The sequence below is a fragment of the Amblyomma americanum genome, chromosome 3 (genome assembly GCF_052857255.1).
Source record: "Amblyomma americanum isolate KBUSLIRL-KWMA chromosome 3, ASM5285725v1, whole genome shotgun sequence".
Taxonomy (NCBI): Eukaryota; Metazoa; Arthropoda; class Arachnida; order Ixodida; family Ixodidae; genus Amblyomma; species Amblyomma americanum.
Window position 1 is genome coordinate 140,219,522 of NC_135499.1, and position 26,408 is coordinate 140,245,929.

Consider the following 26,408-nt stretch of genomic DNA (forward strand, 5'->3'; position numbering starts at 1 on the left):
CTTTGCACATTGAGCCATGATTGTGATGATGTCACTGCATCTATCATCATAAGCACCCATCAGCTTCCTATGTATGTAACTCGCAAATCTTACCCCATGATGGAATGGTGTATGATTGCATATTTACGTGGCCAGTGCATCAGACTTGCCAGTCTTAAAGCATTCATAGAGGCAAGCAAACCAGTAAGGTCAGCCTTTCACCAACTGATGCCAGCTTTATCGTCAAGAGCGGCCCACTAAAAGTGGAACCAATGAGTGGCTGTTACTGTTACCCCTTGTTTTTGTACAGTGAGGGCACGCATGGAACGTTATTCTGTGGCATATTTAAACTTACTCAAGCTTTTTCACAGACTGAATGTTCTTTTTTCTGTGCTCTTATTGTTTCTAGGAGTCTGAAGGTAGCGACACGAAGAAGGCGTCTCGTGGCAACGCACGATCCCGCAAAGCGTCAGTACCCGATTATTCAATTGGTTTCTCATGTTCTGCATGTCTTTCTTTAGCAGTCCTTGCTGTAAATGCCGCCAATATGGTGCCCAGGTTTCAGGCCAAGAATGTGTAACTGCTGTTATTTGTGAGATTAATATGTTACGTATTTGTCTTCTAATTTCACTGGCTCTGCAAGCAGTTCAGCTGACTGGCGGTCAAGCGGCAACAGTGACAGTGACGACAGTGACACAGCGGCGCGCCCACGCAAAGCTCTTCCCAAGCGTGCACCACCTCCCAAGCGGAAACCACCTGCCACATCGCAGCGGCGGTCAACCAACCGGGTCAACTACCACAGCTCTGACGAAAGCTCCGAGGAGCCGTCGTCAGATGACGATAGTGACGATGATGATGATGACAGCAAGCGGCAGGGGACGCGACGGGCTGCGAAGGCAGTCAGGTATGTCTTGAAGGCTGCAAGAATGGATGTGGCATCTGCCTTTTGTTTTATTTTTTCGTGCTGTGTTTTTTGCAACAGTGCGTTAAGAATGCCACCGCTTGTTAGAGCTCTTTTGTCTTTCCTGACACTTATTGCTATTTCTTCAAAGTAGGTTTTGGGCTGCTTTTCAGTGAAGGCATTGGAACCTTTTTGTGCAGTGCTCTCAATCAAGGACCATGCTGTTGGCAGAGAATATGTATCTGTTGTATGCCCCAAATACATTATAAATGGATGGTGGATTTTTAGTTTCCAACATCATTCTGTAAATTTTGCAAGTTGGTTAGGAGCAGAAGCGATTTTATCATCAAGCACAATATGATACATTATTGTGGACTTTACACATGCTGAGAACTCTGGATGATTAAAATTAGGCATTCCTTATAGCCCACATGCTGCATATAGGAACATTAGCTCCACCCAGTGCATACAACTTCTGTTCTTTCAGAATATCAGCACCTACATTTTAAGTTAGTCACATTCAGGGTATTCAAGAATATTTTGTTTTGAAGGTATTCATTGGGGGAAGTCACTGCATACTCCTGTTATTAAGATTCAAGGACAGGTCATATTTTCACAAGTTTACTTCTAAAGCTAACGCAAAGCACAAAGCAGGGCAAGTATGAACCATCAGTATTGGTTTACTAGGCTGTAATAGAGCATTCACCATAAACACAACTCGTTCACAATGGGAAAAGTGTTGTGACACTGCATTGTAGTCCAGAATGCAAGATTACTTGAACCATGTGCCAAGTTCAGTGCCTTTTATTTTTTTTTAAGCATACTTTCAAGAGCACAGTGACACTGTATCTAGTTGTGACTTTTGTGTAAGCAGTGAAGCGCATGTGCATGGTACATCACATGGGGTCTGAAAAGAAGTGTTCTCTGAAAAGGACCTGCACAGATGCTGTGAAGTGAGTTAATACACGTGGTCACTGCTACCTGCTGGTACATTCAGAAATGGCCTTTGACTCAGGTGCCTCACCTCTCTGTTAGGTTGTAATGCAATATGATAATTTCATTTTCACGGTTTGTGACATATAGGGTGGAGTGTTTCAGTGCAGTTGTTCACAGTGCTGAAGGGACGAAACTTAAGAAGTTTCCTTGCATAGTTACTTATCCTTCTTCACTTAGTTGATCAAGCTCCACTACTGAGTGATCTCATAACTCTGACTGCATCTTACTGTCTTCCTTTCATTTTACTCCCTGCAGCTATCTGTGTTTTGTTTCAGGTATGGTGTATATTTGACTGGTGTTAATCTTTCCATGTGTCTAAGTGTCCCATTTGTGCCTCCGAGATCATTTTTCATGGCTTGGTTTCAACTGTGCAGTTACAAGGAGCAGAGTGCTGAGGAGACTGGATCGGATGACCTTGTGGAGGTGGAGTATGATGAGCAAGCGGCTGCTGCTGAGACCTCCAATTCTGAAACTGTTGAGAGAGTGATTGATCATCGTGTTGGTAAGAAAGGAGGTGAGCACACGCTCTTTCTCTTTACCCCATTTCATGTTCTGTCAAGTTGCATTTTGTTGCAGAAGCTGACCACAAGGGGGATGGGGTGGGTGAGCTAATTCTTTAAGCTGTCCAAGGGATGTTGACTGTGCTGGAAGGCAGACCAGCATTACCATCCTAAGTGAGCTCACTGATTAAACTGATCTTTGCAGCAAGTTTAATTTCCTTCTCTTTTCACTCTGACTCGGCCCTTTGTCATGTATTCAAGGTGACTAGTGACTAAAGGGCATGACCAGAATTTGTGATAGTCCGTACTGTCTCTCAGCTTGGCTTGACTTCGGTTCAGTATGGAAGCGGGGGAAAGATTCTCATCCTCATTGAGCACTGTTTTCCACATCTTCTTAGTCCTTGCTGAACTTGGGAGCTGACTACCTGATAATGGAGTTTGACATAAATCTTGCACAGTTCACAGTGGTATTCCGCATTGTGTGTACTGAAGCGATGGAAGATGTGGACTATAAATAATCAGCTGTAGAATATGTACTGAAACTATCTGTGCATCTCTCTGTATAGCAAAGGGAGGAGTCTTGAATTTTAGAGCGCAAAATTTGGCAAGTACACCAGGTGACATCTTGCAGCATATGAGATTAGTCCTGGTTTCATGCCATCTTATTGGTGTGGTAGCTAGCTTCATTCTCAGTGCCGTTATTTCCGGATAAAGCAGCCATCTTCTGTTTACATTTCCCCAAGCAGGCTCAGTGTGTCTGTCTCTCTTTTGCGCAGTGACAGGGGCCTCAACTACAGTGTATGCTGTGGAAGAGTTTGGCGACCCAAATGCCGGCGCAGCTGACCTTCCAGAGGCCGAGAAGGAGACACAGTACCTGATCAAATGGAAGGGCTGGTCACACCTGCACAACACGTGGGAGAGCCTACAGACGCTGCAGGAGCAAAAGGTCAAGGGCCTCAAGAAGGTGGAGAACTACATCAAGCGGGAGGATGAGCTGCGGCACTGGTAAGGAGCTTCTACTCCATGCCATCTCGTTTCTGGGCACAGACTGGGGGAAGAGACTTTTAAGTATTCAGTGTAGTCAACTCTTGATAGTACAAGCTCAAATCTGAGTTGAGGGGGAGCCTTTCTATTACGGTTAGCATTGGCAGGAACATTAGTACGAATAACCTAAAGGTTTGAACTAAGCTTGTTTCAGTTGAGATTCCACTGTAATGCATTTCCTATGTCATGCGCAGAATATTCAGTCGGCTATCTCTTTTTCACTGCACCTAGCTGCGTGGTTGCAGTCTTACGCATGCCATGATTCACTATCCGGCTCCCCAACTCTTAGTGTTTTTGTAATATTTGTGCTTATATTAGTAATTCTGAACAAACGCTGACAAACTATGAGCAAAAAATGCAGGGTTTGTGGTGAGTAACCTAAATACTAGCTCAGCATGCACCTTTCCATTCCACATGTTGAAAAAGCCAGGCTACCTGGATGGTTGATAAGTGTGTGACATCCTGAAAACTTTCTCTTCTATGAGTTTTAAGGTCAAACCACATTGATGCTGTTAATACTCCTCTGCAACCTTGTTTTGTGCGACTTCTAGAAACTGTTGCACTGAAATGTGGAATGCGGCAGTCGTTTTGCTGCTTAGGAACTAGGTATTATCTTAATTGCTTCAATGGTGTTCTCAAGGATCTTCAGCTACGAATTTGTGTGTGTAAATGAGGTTTGTTATTGGATTTCACTGGAGGCATTAGCTTTGTGTGCATGCCATGTGGAGCTCTTCCGGTGGTAGTTGGTGGTCTTTGAGGTTATTGGGTATTGTTGAGACCAAGAGACGTGTGCCGCTGCTGTTAGCACAACCATTGTGACCACTACTTACACATTTAATAAAAGAGTTACAATTAAACACTAGATCCAATGCAGTGGGATGCTGTTGGCTGTCCTTAACATCAGTGTCACTTTTAAGTGATGCTCTTGGGCACTACTTCACAGACTGGGATTGGATTTTTAGAGAGAATTTCTTTTTTTTTTCTTTAGGAAACATTTATTTTCGCTAGCTGTGTTGCATGCCACTGCCACATTGAGGTATGGGCGTGCTTGCACACATACCTGCCTCTTCCTTGCACTTTGCAGGCGGGACAATGCCTCCCCCGAGGACATAGAGTACTTCGAGTGCCAGCAGGAGCTCTCCGAGGAGCTTCAGGGCAAGCACATGCAAGTGGAGAGGATTATTTGTGAGTTGCGACCACAACTCGACGAAGGTGCCCCCATTTCCCCCCTCTCATTCTCATTATGGATGCTTGCATGTTTACACTTGGCATGGTGCGCATGCTGGCTGCTCACGAGTGCTGCTTGCAAGCAAAGGGATATGAGATGTGTTGAACGCAGAGGGTGAATGAGGAAAGCGGCTGTCACATGCTCACGTGCTTGCTCCAGGGTGGCTGTGGTCTGCCTGCTCCTGCGGTCATGCAACAGGCGTGCCTGTGCCCATAGTGGTGTTTTTTTTTCGTCGATGGTGTCGCTACTGATACACAAGAGAGAAGGTTACGTAGCATGCATTTTGGCTTTTACATGATAGTTTATGTTGGTTGCCAAGCTATATCAGGAATGTGCAGAATGTCGCCGGCTATGACCTTGTTGTTATTCCTGGCATTGGGTGGCTGGCAAATGATCTGGCACACTTGTGCTGTTGAGGGGACTCTTGTAAATGTGCAGTCATTATCCCTGCTCTACTTTGAGAGTAGCAGCGTAGAGAAACTTGTCCGTGAGTGGGAGTTTGAGAGAGCCCAACCAGGCTGTGCAATTTGCACACAAAGATGCCTTGCCCTTGTTTGCTGAACAGATGACTTTGCTTTGGTTTTAAAGGCTCTCTGTGACCTTTAATGGCAGTCTGAAGCACTCAGTGGAGCATTAAGGTTCAGCCTGTGGGGGGAGGGCAAAGGCATTGTAGGTTATTTGCAATTTTATGCTACATCAGGCTTTCTATCCTTGTATACATGCCATAGGCACCATTTTTGTGCCCCAGAGCATGCTCTTGTATCTCTTGGATGACAGCCGAAGCAAGTCGCATGCATCTGAATTGCTACTGTTTTGCTGCATATGTTTTTCTCTCAAAGGAAGTGCAGTGTGACATAGGTTAAGATATGCTGGCAAGTTTTACTTCGTTTCCATGCCGTGTAATGTAGTGTAATTGGTACAAGCGTTAAATCATGAGAAGAAGCTTCTAAAGGTTTCACATGGTAATCAAGGCATTTTGATTTCTTGCTTGTCCACGGATTATGCGATGATGGTAGTGATTTTTTTTATGGTGCAAGGGCATCTGCAGCCAAAGAGTGGCATGGCACAAGGTATTTTATAGTCTTTGCTCAAGGTGGGTCAAGGATTATTATGATTATGCAAATTTTTGCTTAGACTTAGCAAAGGAAGAAAGCATTGTATCTTAATCTTAGGTTTTGGGGTGCCTTATTTGCCTCCTTTTTGACTCAAGTTCTCACTGTCTGGTTAGCATGTGAAATCTTAAGTGCTTTTACTTAACCATCATATTGTAGAGCAGTGCTTGCCATGCCATTTTATGACAATTTTTTATTAGCTGTGAGGTTTAAAAACATGAGAATGTGGAACTTCGTAGGAGTATGTGAGGCAGCTGTCGGCGTTCTTTGTGCAGGTGAATGTAGAAATATGTCATCATTTCCATATTCCTAGAAGAATCAATGGGCTGCTTTTGTTCAAGTTCACTTTGACTCTGTCCAGTAAACTTGTTAAACAGAATGTGGTGTACAGTATTGCAGCACATTAGTTTTTATTGAAGGATGTTCCTTTTTTTAGACAGTCAATTTCTAGTTGTCTGTCATTACTCAGCTTGTAAAGCACAGAATGTGAGCTGTGGGAGTTTCCATTCTACTGTCATCTTCCGTCAGTAAACATGTGCAAGTTGTAAATGTGCAAGTTATGATGGCCTTATGCTGTGTATTGCTTAGACCTGAAAGGCACTTTTCCCTTACCATGGTTGGCATTTTCTGTCTTCTTTTTTAAATTTTATTTTCCTTGCTATTGTAGCTGCTTATATCTTTTTCTTAGACCCTCTCACATTCTGTTTAATAAGTTTCATGAAAAATTCTTAGCTGCATGCGCTTCAAAATGTTAGGCGCACTAGGAGGGTAGCTTTGATTTGTAAAGCTCTTGTTATCTTATTTTTCTTCGCTGGTGAGCCAAGCGGTTGATCTATCTTTTTGCATGCTGTGGTTGGGGTTTGCTTGATGTCAGAGCCAAATAGGCCCTTTCTGTTCGGCAAAGCTGCTTGTATTCACAATATACACGCAACCATTTGAAATATGGTCATCTGTCAACTTTAGGCTGCATTCGTCATCATTTGGAGTAAAATTATGTTTAATTAGTGTTGAGAATGGCAAAATTTGTTCATTGTGCAAGGACACTTAACGTGGGATGCTCGGATAATTTTATCAGTTAGATGTGTGACCAAATCACCAGCCTCTTTTATTTGGTTTCCCTGGCTGAATAGTTCCTACTAGGGTTATTTGGAGCAGTGCATGCAGATGCGTGAAACTGTTTGGGAGAAAATTTGCCTATTTAGTAGGAATTAGATGGGTGTTTTACAGTTAACATTTCGATTTGCTCATCCAAATGAGATGAGTAGGATAAAGGCTCTGCCATCAAATTCGTTTTGTTTGCATTACCTTAGGAAACTGACAGTTCACGACAATAAACTTAAACTTGAACATTTAGAAACACAACTACTAGTTCTGTTTAGTTTGGCCCTGCTTTTGATTGGTAGTTTAGGAACCTAAAGTGCACAGGCCGCAAGTAATGGTAACTTGTACTCTTGCTGCTGACCACAGCCAAGGGCGGTGCTTGCATCTAGCTGTGAGTGTGTGGCAGCTGCTTGTTTGTAGTTTTTTTCTGGTAGCATTGGGAGACTGGCAAATGATCTGGTGCACTTGTGCTGCTGCTGAAAGGACTCACGTAAACATGCAATCATCATCCCTGCCCTTCCATCAACTACCACAATCACCACCATCTTCAATGTTCCCTCCTCGAGTCCCCTGAACAGTGTTATTTGTTCTTGTTGCTGTTGCCTGTGGAATTAGTTGTTGTTGTACTGGCTCAATTATTAGCTGTGGACAGTAGCTGAGCAATGTGTCTCTGTTCCAGTGTCATGCACCATATGAATCGAATATTGGTTTTTTTGAGGAAAGGAAATGGTGCAGTAATTAATTGTCTCACACCTGGGACACTAAGTGCACCATAAAGGAAAGGATAGAGGAGGGAGTGAGAGAAGATAGGAACAGGTGCCATAGTGGAGGACTCAGAAATAATTTGGACCATCTAGGGATGCATTGACATCCTACAGCACATGGGTGCCCTTGCGTTCCACCTCCATTCCACCTCCATCGAAACGTGGCCGCCGCGGTCGGGTTCGAACCCGGGAGCTCTGGCTCAGTAGCCGAGCGCCCTAACCACTGAGCCACCGTGGCGGGTCTCCACCATATGAATTGGCATGTAATTTCAGTCACATTTTTTTAATTGGAAGTTTTATGGTGATTATGGATTTTTTTTACGGTCCAAGGGCATCTATGGCCAAAAAGCGCCATGGCAATTGGAAGCGTTCAGAGAAATACCTATCAGAAGAGCATAGCCCATCTTTTGCGGCTGGCATGACCGAGCTGATGAGAGCAGTCACACTATAGCAGTCTTACACAGTAGGTAGTTCTTGGCAGTGTTAGTGAGCTGTGTAATTTTTTTAGCTTGTTTTGAATGGCGGCTGCATAAAGAGTGTGTATAATAGGCTTATATGGGTGAAGCGAAGTTGAGAGATATAGTGTCACTGAGAAACCGTGAATTCAGTGTTTTTTTTTATTGCCTCTAATGTTTGTGCCCCTGACAGTTGGCATACGCAGATCTAATGGATGTGTTGAGCCACTCAGTGATTTTTGGCAAGAGAAGCATCCATACCTGAGTTTGCAACAGCATAAGTCAGTGGAGTCATTTGTGTGACAACCATATCAAAGTTGGTAGCAGCGTGCTTGAAAAGGCTTAATTGGGACACGTACTAAATTGAATTCGTTTTTTTCTCGTGATGTGCACTAATACTATACAGGCACAGAAAAATGCTTTATGTGGTTGAGTATTAAGCTTATAGAAGTTTTGAGATGTCAGTCTTATGTCACTTCCTACTTGCCGACTTCTATCGGCAATTTTTTTTTTTTTTTTTGCTAATGAAAGTTATTTGCCCACATAAATGAATACCGGGTTGTGACACTTGAGAAATATAGCAGAACAATTTAAAGGCTAATATTTTCCTTATGGTATGGCGGTCCCGTTTTCTTATGGTAGACGGCGTCTGCGGACCGTGGCGTCGGGGACACGAAAAATAGTCAGTGAAGTAACTCTCCATACTCGTGATTGCCACCATCGAGCAAGGTCTACCAGAACATGCCAAAGTTTTCATAGTATTTGTCTGTGACAGTAGAATGTCTCTTAAGCCTTCTTCCACAACTGGGTAACATATCAAGCTCATTTTATGGGCATCAGGTAGGTGCGTTGTATATGCGAAAGCAGCCGTCTTGAATGTGTGGCCTCTTTTTTTTTTTCTCTCTTCTTTTCTGTCCATGGTTGTCCTGTTGAGCAGCGCATGCCCCAGCCAAGAGTGGAGAGGCAGAGCAGATGGACTACCTGTGCAAGTGGGACGGCCTGCCTTACTCAGACTGTACCTGGGAGGACGGAAACTTGATCAAGCGCAAGTTTCAGCACATCATTGACCAGTACCATGCCCGGCAGAAATCGCAGAAGATTCCCAGCAAAGTCTGCAAGGTACGGGTGTCGCCTAAAGGTGGCATGACACTTAGCAGCGCTAGTACTTCTTGTTTGTGCTGGTGGCTTTTTGTTCTTCAGAGTGGACGATGGTCAGGCAGGGAACTGTTCTTGTTCTAGATTTATTTATTTATTTACTTTTTTAATACAGATGCATTGTAATTCTGTTGGTCATACATTTTGGTGGAAAAACAAGCATAACAAGCATGTTGTCTAGAGGAGACTAAAAATGTGGGCTTGTATAAGGTAGTAACACTAGCGAGCCACAAGACTAGGAGCAGAGAAGCTTTGTTGCATTAAACAGCCAGGCTTCCTAGTTTTCAACAAGTAATACTCATTAGGTGTCTAAATGTTGTGAGCCTACATGGAGCATTCATGGCAGGGGAAAAGATGGGAGCTGGTATGCCAACACATTGTGCTTGAATCACCGCATTTCTGCTGCTGTATTGACTGCATGTTACAATTGTTGACAGAGTCTACATGCTTTTTGCTGACAACATTTGCCCAAATTCTGACAGGTGCTGAAAGTACGCCCAAAGTTTACTCCCCTGAAGACTCAGCCATCTTACATTGGTGGCCCCCAAAAGCTGGAACTCAGAGACTACCAGTTGGAAGGTCTCAACTGGCTGGCTAACTCATGGTGCAAGTGAGTTTTCAGTGTTTACTATTATGTAGAGCATGAGTAGGCATTGCACAAAACTAGGGCATCAATAAATGGGGAAGAGGCGTGCAGAAGCCACTTTCCATAAATGAAGGCTTGTGAGCCATGGTCCCTTGGCCATTGCATTTCTCGATTCATATGGTGTTCTGCTTGCAAGCAATGTGCTTCGCGCAGAAAAGAGTGCTCTGCAAGCTGTGTTGCCTCAGGGGCCGGAGTGAGGAAACGCTGCAGGTGAGGCAGTATTGGGAGCAGAGGTGCTTTACACGGATTACTCTTAGCCCTCGTCATGTAGTTATTAGTTAATTAGTTTTATTTGTTGTTATATATACTTTCAAGGCTCAGAGCTATTACAGAAACTAGTTGTACATTACTAGGCAGTACAGTAAAACAACAACAAAAAATTTATTGCCAGTTACCATGCCTATGCACATGGTTTGTTCTTTGTGTTACGCCAGTGCCTTTGCAGAACTGGGGAATGTGCCCTTAACAGCTGTCGCTTTAAAACACAAAATTCTAAAGAAAGGATCTTTAGATTTTGAACGTAACAGCCTTAACACGTATTGGACTGAATTGGGCAAAGGGTAGCGACAAGTGTCGCAAGCAGCTCAGCTGAAGAAGAAGAGAGTGCTGAGGTCCGACTGTTGTTTGGCGGTGCAGGGAGAATGGAGTGATCCTGGCGGACGAGATGGGCCTGGGCAAGACGATACAGACCATCAGCTTCCTGACGTACCTGTTCCACCAGCATGCTCTTTATGGGCCTTTCTTGCTGGTGGTTCCCCTGTCCACACTGGCCTCCTGGCAGAAGGAGTTTGCACAGTGGTCACCTGACATGAATGTGGTCGTCTACCTCGGTGACGTGTCTTCTCGCACTGTGGTACGGCCCAGGGACTTATCTCATTGAGCTGAAATTATTGATGACGTGCATGCCATGCCAGCGCAATATTGTGTACTGCTGGAAATTGGTGCAATCTTCCACCCAGAAGCTGACTAGCCGAACTAGTATTTGTTCCTTTTGTCGGATATCTGCAGTCTGGTGAATTATTGCTGCAATGGAGGGGGCTCTTGCTATAGTAAGAGCTTGTTAACTCGAACTGATGCCTGGGTCCTGGCGTTGCCCTGTGTGTTTCAATCGAGGAAACTGCTGATAATTAAAAAAAGTGCATCTCCTACGGTTAATTAGAACTATGAGACCCTGGCACTTGTTTCTTGTTTCTGGCACATGACTGGCCGATCAGTTTATTTCACTTGCCATTCGGGCCACATGACTTTAATTCTTGGAATTGCCCGCCACAAACGTGTAGTAGCGCGGAGCACAATGGCTGCTCATTCTAGCACCCATTCGATTATTTGAACAATTTTCCAGTCCCCTTCGAGGTCGAATTAACGAGCTTTTGCTGTAGTATTAAGCAGCTTATCGAGTTTGCATAACTCTGTATAACCACACAAGCTGAGAAAAATCACTGGTTAATAGTACACAGAACTGGCAAGTGTCGGGTTCTGCTCTTTATTTGGTTGTTTAAGGCGGGAACCCTGGTCTTTGAAAAAAAAATTTTATTAATGAAGTCGCTCTTATGAAATCTTCAGGGAACATGTATTTTTGTGTGCCAATTCTAAACATGTGATTTAATTTCATGTAAAGCTAGTCCTTCTGCACTTATGCAATATGTTATGTAATTTTTTGGAGAGAGATTTTAAGAAATTTTGCTGCAGGGTACTTGCTTAAATGCATAACATTACCTTTTCATGACATCAAGGAGTGTAAAAAGGGTAAAATTATTGTCCTGCCTATCATGGAACTTGAGTTAAAGGGCTTTAAAGGTGCCACTCTGGAAACAGTGATACAAACTGTTCTTCCCGTTGTAATTCTAATTCTAAAGAGAGCAGCGTGAACAGCTCACGCTTGTAGCATAAAATGTCTAAGAAATGCGGAAATGAAAGAAGCAGTAGCCATTCATGCGAGGCTGGCAAACATGTCCTGTGTGGTGATTCATGGCAGAATATCTTGCATTCCAGATTCGGGACAATGAATGGCAACATCCAGGCAACAAGCGACTGAAATTCAACGCCATTTTGACAACATATGAAATTCTCCTCAAGGACAAGGTAGGTGCTGTGGCGAACATTTTTCTTTTCATGAGCAGTCATGTCAAACTCTGTGGAGCGAAACCATGGAACATGGGAAGGTCATAAAGAGGTAGACATATTGGTCACGCTAAGGTTCCCTTTATGCACTGGGGGTTATTGGCTGTGGCGTTGGTGATTGGTGGTGCAGTTTACTGCATCATGCCAACGGTGTAAAAACCAGAAGGGAGAACTTAAAAGTTGGGGTTAAACTGGGTGCACAAGAAATGGTTTTACTTTGTCACATTTAGCTTGTTTTGTTTCACAAGGAAATGGCTGAATGTAGTTTTTGCCATGGTGCTTTTCCTCATTGATTCTGTCTGCTACAAAAACAAAAGAATCCTTTGTGTTTGTGCTTCTATCGCCTACATGTGGCATGTATGCTTTCTGCAGGGCTTCTTGGGCAATGTCAGTTGGGCTGTGCTGGGAGTGGACGAAGCGCACAGGCTCAAGAATGATGACTCTCTCCTCTACAAGTCACTGTTTGACTTTGACACAAACCACCGGCTCCTCATTACTGGCACACCATTGCAGAACTCATTGAAGGAGCTCTGGGCTCTCCTTCACTTCATCATGCCTCAGAAGTATGCTGTCCTTTCTTTGCATTCATATTTTTTTAGTATAGGTGATATTTTTTGCGATATTAATCCTGTCTGAAGGTGTTCTATTTGCTTTGACATGCTAGCGGTTAGGCTAGTTCTGTGTCAGGAAGAAGGAAAAGCATGGGAGTCAATACTAGTTGTGATTTGCTATTTCAGCTGAAGCTGCTATGACCGTTGGTTTATATGGGGATATTGGGGATATGGTGGTGTCTTTTCTGCCCTGAAATTTTGTTAATTTCAGCATTGTGAAATGTCGATGCCAAATGAGATTTTTGCAACTCTGTTTGGCTGTGTGTAGCAGCAGATGTTGCTGATCATAAAAGGCCAGCAGTGTTATAGGCATTCAACTTGTGGATGCACATGCAAAGAATGCCTGAAATTTCATCTTTTAAGCATAGCAATGCTTGAACATTTTTATACATATTCATAGCGTTCATTTCTGAAGCTCTTGGTAGTGTTTGACTCTGATGGACAGTGCGTGGCAGTGGATTTTATGAATGCTCAATTCGGGTCACTGCTTTTTCATCCTTGCAGATTTGATTCCTGGGAGGATTTTGAAGTCGAGCATAAGGAGTCTGCTGAAAAAGGCTACACCAAGCTGCACAAACAACTGGAACCTTTCCTTCTGCGGCGCGTTAAGAAAGATGTTGAGAAGTCATTGCCGGCGAAGGTTGAGCGGATCCTCCGCGTTGAAATGACCAGTGTGCAGAAGCAGTACTACAAGTAAGACCTCCTACACCTTGTGGTGTGTCTTGACATAGCACTAAAATGTAACCTGTGAAGGGTCTGACACAGAACCAGCAATTTGAAGCTTCTGTTTCCTTGAGCATTGCATCATTGCCTTTTGCAACTTACAAGACCTGCGTAGCCTATGTGGATTAATTTGAGCTCTGCATTGCATTTACCAACAGGAAACCATTAAAAGCAGGGGTGAATGAATATTCGGTTTCAAAATTGTAATCCAGCAGTAACCAGTTGAAAAAATTTGCAATTTTCAAATTCTCAATTGTACAGTAATTTGAATCTTTGCCAAGGTGGCCTTTCAAATTATTGCTTGCCATAACAAATCTTGGAGGCTATGGCACAGCACTGGGGCTAGCCTGCTTTGAATCTGCACCAGGCATCTGCGTGGGGCAGTGCGCTGGTAGCCTCCGAATGCTGTGGTTGTCAAGTGCCGATGAAGTTTAGGGTCCAGCTTTGGCCGGCATGCCATCGCAGTAACACGTGCGTTCAATGTAGGCTGTCAAAATCCGGGCACGGAGTAAAGCACTGTAGCGCGAGGTGACATACGTGACGTACGGTACAGGAACGACGGTACAGGAACGATGTCATAGCTGTGGCATAAGAGTCAAGTTTGTATATTGCGTGGGTTTCTGTCGGGAGTTACAGGGTGACTTGCTCACAACAGCGGAATAGCCTGGAAAGCACAACTGTAGGGTTCTACTGTACAAGCATCCTTTTTCCTTCTTTTACTCAGCCTCATGCTGAGGAAAAACTGGGAGCTTATACTTGTGTCCATCACCGATTTCAGGTGGATCTTGACAAAAAACTACAAGGCACTGACAAAGGGCCTGAAGGGGTCTCAGTCTGGATTTATCAACATCATGATGGAACTCAAGAAATGCTGCAACCATGCCATGCTCATTCGACCGCCTGAAAATCCGAACAATTTGGACGCTCTGCAGGTGTGTGTTCTATGCCACCTTTATCTGTTCCACAGCTGCTGAGAAAAAGACATGAGAAGGAAAAGGCAAAAATATACTATGGTCATGTGCTAGTGCTTCTGACATTAGTTCACAGATATGTAGGCATGAGGAATAACAGAGGTCATGTATGCACATGACCAAAAAACTTCCGCTTTTCCCATGTTATTGGATGCAATGAGTGACAGCATTCTGATGAGATTGTGTTCTCCTGTGGTAAGCTTTGCTTCCTTGCTGCAAAGTTAAAAAAAAAGATGTGTAGGTTTGCTTTGCAACGATAAAAACTTGGGTGGTGTTTTTGACAGTTTAATTAGTGCAGCAATCAACCAATTACCTAGTTAAGTTTGGTTAGTGTTATTGCTTAGCCCCTGAAGAACTGTGAATGAAGGTGCAATCTGCCATGCACTTTATCTTCAAGGAAAATTAGTACCCACAGACTTTTTGATCTTTTGCGCACTGTTCACAGGAGGAAAAGTTATCAGAAGTGGCATGCCATTGTAGAAGTGATGATTTTGAGGAGTTCTGACAGATTTTTAATAGCAACTTTCTTGTATCTCTGGCAGTTAATACTAATTAGCTTTAATTATATCCAGCTAGTCAATCAAGAGATAAAATAATACCAACATGCCTGGTGGCCACCAACAGCGCTGTGAAAGTTATGTTCCTTTAATTATATGAATCATCCTCTGTGAATAAGTGTGTAGTTGGACAAGGCTGTGGCTACAGAGTTGTCAGCTCTGTTTTGGCATTGACCCCCTCTGCTCTTGTGTCTGTACTGCAGCAAATCATTCGGGGCAGCGGCAAGCTTGTGCTGTTGGACAAGCTGCTGTGCCGGCTGCGGGAGACAGGTCACCGTGTGCTGGTGTTCTCGCAAATGGTTCGCATGCTGGACATCATAGCCGACTACCTGCAGCTGCGACGGTTCCCATTCCAGCGCCTGGATGGCTCCATCAAGGGCGAGTTGCGGCGACAGGCTCTTGATCACTTCAACGCTGACGCTTCCCAGGTATGCAGAGAGAGAGAGAGAGAGTTTTTGATGATTACAGCAGAGGTGTGCCTGGTAGTTAACCTTGCATGCTACTCCAGATGAGGGTGAGGGAAGAGGTTAAAAAAAGGAAAGGCGAAAGGTGAAATAAAGCATACACAACACACTCCCTTTCACACTCCAGGAACTTCAGAGGGTGCCTATCAAACCCGTGGCCCTAGGTTAAGCTAGTAGGGCTTTGGTCCCATGCAGCCAAAGCTGCATCATTCCAGGGTCTAAGGACATGCTTCAGGCACAGGGCGGTCTTGGCGGAGTCCTGAAGTACTTGGCAATGCCTTGCAGTGTTTATTGAAATTCTGGCTGCGGCAGACCAAGTGTTCAAGATCTTGGTGCTCACCACATGTTAGGCAGAGGGCTGCTTGATGCAGCAATTTTATGAAGGTGCAGGAGCTTGTGCGACATATGTGCTCGTCTCAACAAAAGCAGAACAAACAAAAGCTAGATGAAGACACGAAAATTCAAGAAAGAAGCAGGCAGGACACATACTGAGGAAACACATCTGCTCTTTTCCTGTGCCCTCATCTATTTTTTTTCTGGTTTTAGTTTGGACTTTGCTGCAGGTGGCCGAGTACTTTGGTCTGTTTGTTTGTTTCAGTGCTTTTGGCTTGTTCAGGCATTTTCAGGCTGAGCTTTAATTAAGCACGAAATGGACTCAACCAGAAATTTTGTGTTAATGCTAGTTCATTTTTGGGTTTTGCTACTTTGCTGTGCAGGTACTGCAGGCACATTGCCAGAAATTTTTTTTAGAAGGGATCCAAGGTGTTTTTTTTGTATCGGGGGGGGGGGGTCATGTGGTGCATGGCTGAAAAAAAAAATGGGGGGGGGGGGTTAAGCTTGATTTTGGAAAGTGGTGGGGGAAGCGGTGCTCGGGCCCCCACGTGCCTGTTGGCTGTGTCTAGAGCACTGTAATGCATGATAAGCGAATGTGCCAGAAGGGCTTTTGGTTGCTGAAACCAAGAAAGGTACTAAAGAATTGATAGTGCTACTTTCTGCAGTTTTTTAGGTAACAGACAGGTAGAAAGAAAGTGCTTTGCGCTGATTTTTCTAAATTTATTTTTGTAATTGGGAAAATCTACAGAAATGTAGAGTCCAGTACAGCTGAGAGCACTTAAATACTTCTATGCTTTCTCATTTCCTATGGATGCATTGTCAGCTTCATAATGCTGGCAGAAGGCATGGCTTTGTGATCACCTACCTCTCTAGCGTGACGTTCTGTGAAAGGAACTCATTTTGGGGTATGCTGGCATCATGGATGCCTACTGCTTTGAAAAGTAATCAAGGCTCAGGTCTGATGTATGGCTGTGTGTTTTTATTTCCTGCTAGGATTTCTGTTTCCTGCTCTCCACAAGGGCCGGTGGATTGGGCATCAACCTCGCAACTGCAGACACAGTGGTCATCTTTGACAGTGACTGGAATCCCCAGAACGATCTTCAGGCTCAAGCCCGGGCTCACAGAATTGGTCAGAAGAACCAGGTACACCAGGATGCTACGTTGTTTTTGTGCTTGCTTGTTTGTCAGTTTGCACACCAGACTACAAAGTTATGAAGTCACAGTTATGAACTCTTCAGGGAACATGTATTTTTGCATGCTGGTTCCAAATACAGTAGTATCTTAGTGATACGAATCTCACGGTGTCTCGAAAAAATTTGTATCATCCGAAATTTTGTATTATCCAAATGAACAAAATTCGCATGCAGAAGCATGTAAATGCATTCACACAGATCTGTTTACGGCTGAAGGAATTTATTCACTGCTGTGCGGCCACAGCTCGTTACTCGCGGTGCATACCGTGCGATTAGAGATCGCGACTTTGGCGATGGGTGGGCCACGCACCACCGCCCATTGCGCGTGGTACGCACCGTGCAATTAGCGATCACGACTTCGGTGATGTGTGCGGGTCGCGCACCGCCGTGCACTGCCGCTCACTGCGTGCAGTGCGTACTGCGCGATTAGCTATTGCTACTTTGGCGATGTGCGGACCGTGCACCGCTGCTCACTGTGCGTGGTGCGTACCGCGCGATTAGCGATCGTGATATCGGCAATTGCAGGCAGCGCTTAGTGCTCGAGGGTGCTTGTGGTCGCGACTCGCGCGTTTGTATCATCCGTAGAGCCGAGGGAGAGAGTTCGGAACATCCGAAATTCCGCACACACAATGCACACTGGCTGGAGAATTTCACGAATTTGTACCATCACAAAATTCGTATCAACCGGGTTCGTATCGCTGAGATTGTACTGCATGTAATTTAATTTTATGTCCAACATGTCCTTGTGCACGTATGCAGTACGTAACTTTTTGCGGAGAGTTTGAAAGAAATTCTGCTGCAGGGAACTTGTTAGATTATCAAGCTACGCAATAAGGGTAAAATTGATCATCCTGCCTATTGTAGGTGTGTAGGAGGTGTTTTGAAATCATCACGAATGCAAGTTTTTCTTTCCGTTTGTGAAGTGGCAAATTCAGAACCGTGTAACTCTGGTTCTATGATAGACAGGATAATAATTTGGCCCTTATTGCATTGCTTGATGTCAAGATGAGCAAATGGCCTGTGCTCTAGCAAGTTTCCTGCAGCAAACTTTATTGAAAGTTCTTGGCAAAAAGTTACATTATTACATAAGTGCGCAAGGACTTGTTTTACGTAAAATTGAATCACATATTTGGAATCTGCTTGCAGAAATACATGTTTCTTTAAGATTTCATCATGTGACTTCATTAACAAAAATTTTTTTCTAAGACCAGTTTCCCCCCTTAAGCTGTGCATGCTTTGGTGTACGTTGTAGTGTAGTTCATTTCCTAAAAGGTAGCACCCTAAATGACAACTGACATTTAACTGTATTTGAAATACAGTTAAATGGCAGGGTGTGCTATTTCGCATTTGTTACATATGTGTATATGTAGGCCATGTACTGCACTGTCGCCTATGCCGCTATCTCTTTTTGTACCTCTTTGTACCTTTTTTGTATCTCTTTCAATGTATACTGGCTATGGCATTATGCAGGTGGTAAGATGGCTTTCTCATAGATTCAAGGTCTGACATTATCTTATATATAGTAACATCGCAGTGTGCACTTTGTTGCATCTGTATTTATCCACTTTGGCCTGCCATGTTGCGGGAGCATGAATCAAAGAATGCGGATCTCCGGGTTGCTTTGAACAGTATTTCTGGGAAGCAGGGGCTGGTGACTGCAAAGGGAGGCTGATCTTTATTTTTCCCCACATTGCTGTTGTTCGCCACCAGGTGAACATCTACCGTCTTGTGACCAAGAACAGTGTCGAAGAAGACATCATTGAACGTGCCAAGCGGAAAATGGTTTTGGACCATCTAGTCATTCAGCGTATGGACACGACTGGTCGCACAGTGCTCTCCAAGAGCAACGCACCGTCAAGGTGAGTGGACCTGTTGTGCTGATTTGCATTGCATAGGGGAGAATGGCAAGAAAGGTCTACACAATGTTGAGGCTGCATTATTTGTTTTGTAATGTGCTCGTACCTTATTTTTGCTTCCTTCTGTAGCAACACAACCCCTTTCAACAAGGAGGAGCTGGCAGCCATATTGAAGTTTGGCGCTGAAGAGCTCTTCAAAGAGACTGAAGACGGAGATGAAGAGCCTCAGGTGTGGCCATTGATGCTGGACAGAATATCATTGCTGTCGCCGTGCAGAACTTAAGGCATGATGACGCAAAAATACATATGTTGTTCTTATCAGGTGGACATTGACGAGATCCTTCAGCGGGCCGAGACCAGGGAAGAGCAGCCATCCACTGTTGGAGATGAGCTCCTGGGTTCCTTCAAGGTGGGTAGATGTGTTTGTTTCATCCCTGATATGTTAGGTAAAGTGTCTATGATACTAAGACTAAAATACTGTTATAAAAATGTGGTGTTCTAAAATTACTTTTGTGTTAGCTGAGGCTTGCTTATTGCCTACTTTGCTCATCGTCCCCCATCGTGACCCTCTTTTTTCTCCCCTTCCCGTTCCCCAGTGCAGAGTAGCAGGCCAGATATTCATTTTTCCGGCCAACTTCTCTGCCTTTCCTGTCAATATACCCTCTCTCTGCTCATTGTTGCTTTGTTTTAGTTACTCAACACCTGTGTGTGCTTTAGTGTGTACATCTAGGTGGGTTGTTATAGTTGTTTTGTTTATCATGCCTTTGCTTCTAGATGTATCGTATTTACCTGTGCAATTTGCATTTTCGCGAAATTTGTGTGCCCCTAATTTGTTACTGGGGTTTATAAAAAAAAAAACTTTTACCTGCACAATTTACGCTCCCTGCTGCTCCAGACCACCAGCATGCGTGCAAGGCATGCTTGGGAATATCAGCGCTGCCGTGTCGCCGTGTGTGGCTTCAAAAGGTGCGAGTGGCAAGGGGATGGATTGCACACTGTTTACCCTGCTCGCTTGCGCTTGCTTTCCTGGAAGAAAAGTTGCACTTGCGCCGGAATCTAAGACTGCCAAACTGTTGGCTGTTTAGTTTGCCGTTAGTCAGGGGGGCTGCACGCGAGGGTGCTGTTTTGTTGCCAGTTATCTCCATTTGCCTCTGGCTGCTGGCCTTGCGATTGTATTGTTGCACGTTTTTTTGCTTTGAGGTGCGCACACGCTGGGTGTGGTGGGAGAGGCTATGCGTCATATTTGGAGTCAACTTTCTTTTTTGGCCAGCTAGGGGTGCAAGTCGGGAGTAGATATATAGGCAGCAGTATATAGTATATGTGCTCCATCTGAGCATGCTGGTCTCTGTTTTAATAGTGAGTTTTATGTCTGCACTTCCGTGCCCAGTCGCTAGACCTGCTGCCATTTCATCTGTTAGCATCTGTTGGCAGCAGCTTTTGATAGCCATTGGTAGTAATGCCCGAGATAAGATGCCAGTGTCAGTTCACTGCCAGCACCTGTTTTGACAACTGCCAACACCTTGCGTATTGTGCATCATGAGCCTTTTCTTTTGGCTGTATACAGCCTTGTAGTGCTTGTGGCATTCTGTGGAATGCAAGCCTTGGCAGTGTGTCCCAAGTTCAGCCGATAAAAAAAATTTTGCGCACCTGAGACTGTCTTGGTTATTGTCTTGGATGGTTGCGGAAATACAGCAGTGCCAGCATCAAAGACATGATGCTAATGCATTGCAACATGGTGCTATGCTCTCCCACATGCAAATGTTCGTGTATGCACATTTGCAATGCATCCACTCATTTTCACTGTAGTGCAAATAATTTTTATGCAGTAAAAGCTCGTTAATTCGAACTGGCACCTGGTTCCCGGCAGAGCCCTGTGTATTTCAATGGGGGGGAAGAACCCGATAATTCGAACAAGTCGGCATCCGCTGCAGTTAATTCGAACGAACACCGCTGCTCATAGATAGACGTTGACCTATACCGAGTAAGACACGCTCCAAATTTACCAGAGATGTAAAACAATGGGAAAGAAGAAAAAAAAATGCTGAGTGCACGAGGCTCTTGGAGCCCATGTTCCAGTGCATGCCGTAGCAGGTTTTCGCTGCTGGAGCACTCGCCCGCTCTGCTGCTGCTTCATACTAAAAACAGTGCGACAGACTGGACACAAGAAGGCGACAACACAAGCACTTCTGTTGTCTCATTTTTTATTATATTTTTTGTCCCGTCTGTCGTGCTGTTTTAAGTATGAACCTTCACCAACAAGCCTAGTTTGCCACACTTGTGCTGATGCTTCGGCGCGAGCCGTTCCAGGTTTTCGTTGTGCCGCGGTCTCTGGGTCGCGATCACATGGTGTAAACGTACTATGGCGGTTTGGGTGATGATGGCTTTTGTTGGTGACGCAAGCGCGAGCTACATGGACAGTAGTGTGGAGACGTTGGAGCCGTGACGCCGATATAATTGAGGCTGCATTTTCCCAGCAGACTTAGCAGGGCTCACGTGCGATGAACACAGCCGACAGTGATGAGTCCGACGGTGGCGACGAAACTATGCCACCGCCAAGTGCACATGAAGTAGCATCGGTGCTCGATGTTGCTGCATGCCACTTCTCTGTAAATGAGAACTCTGGCGTTGCGCAGGTACTTTGGGCAAGCTGCAGAGGGTGCTGATGGAGTCTTGGCAGAAAAAATGCAAGCAAATGCACTTCGCCGATTACTTTTAATTTTGATAACCCTTCCCCATAAATAAACATGCTTTGGAGCATAAATAGCGTCATATATTCCAGCACTAAAACTCTTTGCTCACACAAATGCATTCCAGTACTTGTTTCTGGCGCATAACTGGCCGATCAATTTATTTCATTTGCCATTAGGACCGGATGAATTTGTGGAACTGATTCACTCGTAGCTTGTAAATTCTTTAGTTTTATCTCTAAGGCTTTGCTTTGCCGAGTTGCGGAATGAACGTGTGAGGTTCTTTTTTGTACGGTTGTTTATTTTCAGGTGCACAGTGTTAGTAAGTTTACATCCGTCATTTAAAGGGGACACCAAAAACTAATTGAAGTTGGCCTGTGTCAATCGATTGCAGTGTTCTACATACAAAGGGGCTGCCTTCACTGGAATTGGAGCTTTTATAAGCAGGGAAAGAATAAATAAATAACAAATTGCGACTATCACCACCACTGGCTATTTTCAAAAGCAAACTGTGATGGTGTGAGGACATCTCAGGCTAGGCTGTACGACCACTCGCATCCAAACAACGATCATGGAGTCCTTTTCGATATTGATGTCAGTAGTTGATTTATCGAGTGGGGGGGGGGGGGGGGGGGGGGGGGGGGGGGGGGTTCACTTAATCCAATTTTCTCAGCAGTAAATGTGTCTTTTGATGCCGAACAGCCATCAGTATAGCCACAAAGATGCATAATTTGATTTTTACCAGCTGTAAAAATTGTATGGAATCGTCTTCAGCGTCCCTTTGAGGTGAAGTGGCGTCGTGTTTGATAATATTCAGTTGTTTTACACGTCTGCTCTTGCAGGTGGCCAGCTTCAATTTCACTGAGGAGGAAGAAGTTGGGGTAGTATCTGCCAAGGGTCTGGCTGAAGATGATTCCTCCCAGAGCAAAGACTGGGATGAGATCATACCCGAGGCTGACCGTAAGCGTGTGGAGGATGAGGAGCGACAGAAGGAGCAGATGGAACTTTACTTGCCTCCACGAAGCCGAAAGTCAATCCATCAGGTGCGTATTAAACTTTTGTGCATGGTTGCACTGCATGTTTTACATGCTGCAAAACATGTGGACCCATGTACCTGGCACTATACGTTGGTGGCCATGCTGGCAGGGCGGTAGAAACTCGAGCTCTGTATTGTTGAAAGTCATGGTAGGTGTTGCACAAATCCCTCCACCTCTCCTTGCCCAGAGTAGCACTTAGCATTATGTGAAGAAGGTTAAGACAAGAAGAAGGGTTGTAACTGTCGTGTGAAGCGCTGACTGTGCACTTAAGCACTCAGCCTCGGTCTCGCTTAGCACTGTGAGGAGGACGAAGAGGTTGTAAGGAGAGGAAAGGCATATTGCATTCCTGCAGTAGTCTTATCCTGCATTTGTAGTCATGACTACAAATTACATTGCGTCCTATTCATTCTGGCCTGCAGTTTCAGAATGTACTGTATGACAGCCCTTGTGACCATAAGCATTTGATTAAGCAGATTAATATTATTTAGAGCTGTCGGTGGTTTTGAGGTTGTGATGCACAATTAATTGCTTTTATTGTTGATAGTGGGTGAATTATGGTGACTGTTGGAAAAGGCATTTTACGCCTTCATACATCCAGTACATTCTCTTTCTCCCTAGCTTATTTTTAGGAGAAAATGCTTGCTTTTAAGAAATGCTGCATCTTTAAGTTCCTTAAAAATCATTTGTAACTCTTCAAAACTCAGCCATTAAGACAACAGACATTTCCAACCTTTTGTTGGTAGCTTGATAGCCTTAGCTCTGATGTTTTACATATCCACCAACAGACATATTTTCTGAGAGCTCCTTGCAAGTGAACTGTATTGCTAGCTATACAACCAGAAAGAAGGATCGTAGCGTGTGGAACATAGCCCTGGCTTTGTGTTCCGAGAGGGTTGGTGCAGTGCCTCAAATGAAGGTTTTTATTTCCATGGACATTTGCAGACTGCAAACTCTGACAGCGACGACGGACGATCACGCCGGAGGGACAGGGGCTCTGGTGGTGATGGCTCGGATGACGAGTCTCGGCCTCGGAAGCGTGGCCGCCCGCGGCTGATTCCACGCGACACGGTCAAGGGCTTTACAGATGCGGAGATTCGCCGTTTTATCAAGAGCTATCGCAAATTTCCCGTCCCAGCCAAGAGGTTGGTGTTTCCTCAAGCCACTTAATTGGGCAGCCATGGTGCATACTCAACGTTAAAAAAAAAAAAAAGAGCAATAAGCATTGAGCGAAAAATTCATCTCGTGCAGGCATTAGATAAAGAATATGCATTGGTAATTTTTGTAGAAACCTCCTTGTTATTTTGCATGGGAAGAAAGGAAACCTTACCCTTTTTGCACTGGGTGAAATGATATGCAAGGGCATTGGCTGTGTCCAAACCTGTCTTTTATGTCTTGAGGGTGTTGAGAAAAGACCTGCATGGTCGGTGGAGTAAGTGAAAATAAGAAGCTTGAGGCTTAATTTTTTTTCTTCCAGGCTTGATGCAGTTGCACTGGATGCCGAGCTGCAAGAGAAGCCTCTGGCTGATCTCAAACGGCTGGCTACCATGCTGCACAGTGGTTGCGAGCAGGCCATGAAGGAGAACCAGGCATCTGCTGCCGTCACAGACACCCCTGAGACCAACAACAATGGTGCGCCTACACGGCGGAGGCACCAACGCACCACCTTCAAGCTGTCTGGCGTGTCTGTCAATGCCAAGTCGGTGCTGGCCAGCTACCAGGAGCTTAGCGTGCTGGACTCTGTGCTGCCGGTCAGTGCGGAAGAGCGTAGGCACTGGACTCTGGACATGCCAACCAAGGATGCCCACTTTGACACCCCATGGTCTGTGGCTGAAGACTCTGCCCTGCTAAGGTACATCTGCATTGTGGAAACCTGCCGAGGGTGTTGTGCCAGCTTTCTGTTCAGCTAATGGGCACGCTTTGTGTGGAAAAACTCGTGTGCAGTAAGACTGCAGTAACTAGAAATTGTTAACTGCACCATTTTTCTCAGACCAGGCCAGAGAAGAGCATCTCTTGACTGTGCTTACTTTTTTGATTGACCAGGGGCATCTATGAGCACGGCATGGGCAGCTGGGAGGCCATGAAGATGGACCCCAACCTGGGGCTGACCTCCAAGATACTGCCCGACGGGGAGGAGCTGAAGCCCCAATGCAAGCACCTGCAGAGCCGTGCCGACTACCTGCTCAAGCTGCTGCGTAGGGTGCACGCGCGGCAGATGGCCCTCAAGGAGGGCAAGGTGGGCAGCAGCTCCTATTTCTCTGGCCCCCCCCCCCTCTTCCTCTTCCTCGTTTGCTGATGCACAGTAGAAGAGGTGAGGGGTAGGTGGTCCTTTGAGGTGCAAATTTAACGAGGGGTGAAAGAGGGAAGCTTCCCGTTGGCTGACCATTTCACCATGGGGACTCGCCAGAACTTTGGTCTGCGAACTGGGGCCTTTCTTTTTTCTCATGTTTGTACTTCCATCTTTGCTGAGAAATTAAATGTGGTGCGCAAAGGGATAAGGACGTAAATAGTGCTTGCAGTGTGAGTGGAAGAGACCAGCGTCAACGTGCGACTGTTTACAGTAAACCTTGAGAACTCAGTTATGCAGAAAACTGCTGCCTACAAGCATGCTAGAAAAAAAAATTTCTGGTTACAGATATCCAGGAGAGCACATCTTTTTTGTCTTGAAGTAGGGAAGATGACAGGAAAACAGTTTGTTGTGTCTCTTCCAGTTTTTGTTCGATTTTTGCAAGAACTTTGCATTTTCAGTAAGTGGGCAGCTTACAGTGGTCAACAAGGAGTCTGCCCTCTCCTTTTTGTGTTTACAGATTATGTCCACTTTCACAGCTACTGTGCCATTTAGCATTTTTCCTTGTATTTGGATTCGTAACGTTTACAGTAACAGCCGAAAGGTGGCCTGTTCTGGTGGTTTCTTTTCATGCTTTTACCTTTTTTAAATTCTATTTTTAATCTTCCAGTACAGTGGACAGCACCCCAGTTAATCCATTTCCTTTTACTGGTGTGCTAACAGGTTCCTGTAAACTGCATTTTCTCTGCTTTGAAGCATACCGTGCTGTGAAATGAAATCCAGTGTGTGGCTTTCTGACTCTCTTTTTGATGCAGCAAAATAATGTACTGTATTTACTCGAATCTAGGCCGGCCTTGATTCTAGGCTGACCCCTGAAATTCATAAAGTCAGAAAATAAAAAAAGTTTACTCGAATGTAAGCTGAATGAAAAAAGGCGTTGACTAGGACTAAAGCATGCATTTTATTAAGCTTGCGACGGTCGTCGTAGCACGTCGAATACTCACTCATCGTTCTCGTCAAATTCGCTGACATCGCTGTCCTCTTTGTTGCTGGCTTCCTCCCACAGCTCACTGTATTTTCTTTCGTCCAGCGCTTTCGAGATGCTGCACTTGCGGAAGGCCCGCACAATCGGCTTGGCCAGAATTTCCTCCCATGCGGCGGCTACCCCTGTTTGTATTTGGCTAAACGAAGCACGCTTGATGCGCCCGGTCGTTGTGAGCTGGTGGTCTTGAACCGTCAGCCAGTCGTTGCAGTGCTTCTGCAGCCTATCCTTAAAGGGCTTGTTGATTGCAACGTCGAGCGGTTGTAGCTGGCTCGTCATTCCTGCGGGTATCACTGCAATGTCCGTACCATTTTTCGAAAGCACTGACTTCACTTCACTTCATTACGGCATCTGTCAAGTGGCCGCGGTAGTAGTCGAGAACTAGGAGTGACTCTTTGGACAACAGGGCCCCGGCACGACGTTACCAAACGGTCTTCACCCAATCTTCAGCTAGAGTACCACTCATCCATCCATTCTCTTGTGCACGCACAATGACGTTTTTAGGCAAAACCTCTCCGGATGGAAGTGTCTTCTGCTTAAAAATGAGGTAGGGCTGCAGTTTTCGCCCATCGGCTGTGCAACATAACATCACGGTAAGATGTTGCTTCTCATACCCAGCAGTTGTTTCTTTCACCTGTTTTGCGCCCT

General features: G+C 44.9%; 1 protein-coding gene across 6 annotated transcripts in view; it reads left to right on the forward strand.

Moving 5' to 3' along the window:
* Positions 1–26,408, forward strand: part of Chd1 (chromodomain-helicase-DNA-binding protein 1) — a 50,450-nt gene that overhangs the window by 10,717 nt on the left and 13,325 nt on the right. For 2 of the 6 annotated variants that reach the window (XM_077658054.1, XM_077658057.1), the window contains exons 4-24: positions 389–447; positions 626–883; positions 2,251–2,390; positions 3,153–3,381; positions 4,505–4,605; positions 9,018–9,199; positions 9,718–9,845; positions 10,518–10,734; positions 11,874–11,963; positions 12,375–12,565; positions 13,118–13,306; positions 14,115–14,268; positions 15,068–15,292; positions 16,655–16,804; positions 18,565–18,713; positions 18,840–18,939; positions 19,033–19,119; positions 22,240–22,440; positions 23,377–23,576; positions 23,909–24,283; positions 24,475–24,667. In XM_077658054.1, the coding sequence (XP_077514180.1) occupies positions 389–447; positions 626–883; positions 2,251–2,390; positions 3,153–3,381; positions 4,505–4,605; positions 9,018–9,199; positions 9,718–9,845; positions 10,518–10,734; positions 11,874–11,963; positions 12,375–12,565; positions 13,118–13,306; positions 14,115–14,268; positions 15,068–15,292; positions 16,655–16,804; positions 18,565–18,713; positions 18,840–18,939; positions 19,033–19,119; positions 22,240–22,440; positions 23,377–23,576; positions 23,909–24,283; positions 24,475–24,667 (3,618 nt within the window). Of the gene's footprint in view, positions 1–388; positions 448–625; positions 884–2,250; positions 2,391–3,152; positions 3,382–4,504; positions 4,633–9,017; positions 9,200–9,717; positions 9,846–10,517; positions 10,735–11,873; positions 11,964–12,374; positions 12,566–13,117; positions 13,307–14,114; positions 14,269–15,067; positions 15,293–16,654; positions 16,805–18,564; positions 18,714–18,839; positions 18,940–19,032; positions 19,120–22,239; positions 22,441–23,376; positions 23,577–23,908; positions 24,284–24,474; positions 24,668–26,408 lie in introns of all 6 variants that reach the window. The other 4 variants (XM_077658051.1, XM_077658056.1, XM_077658052.1 and 1 more) reach the window with 3 other exon arrangements.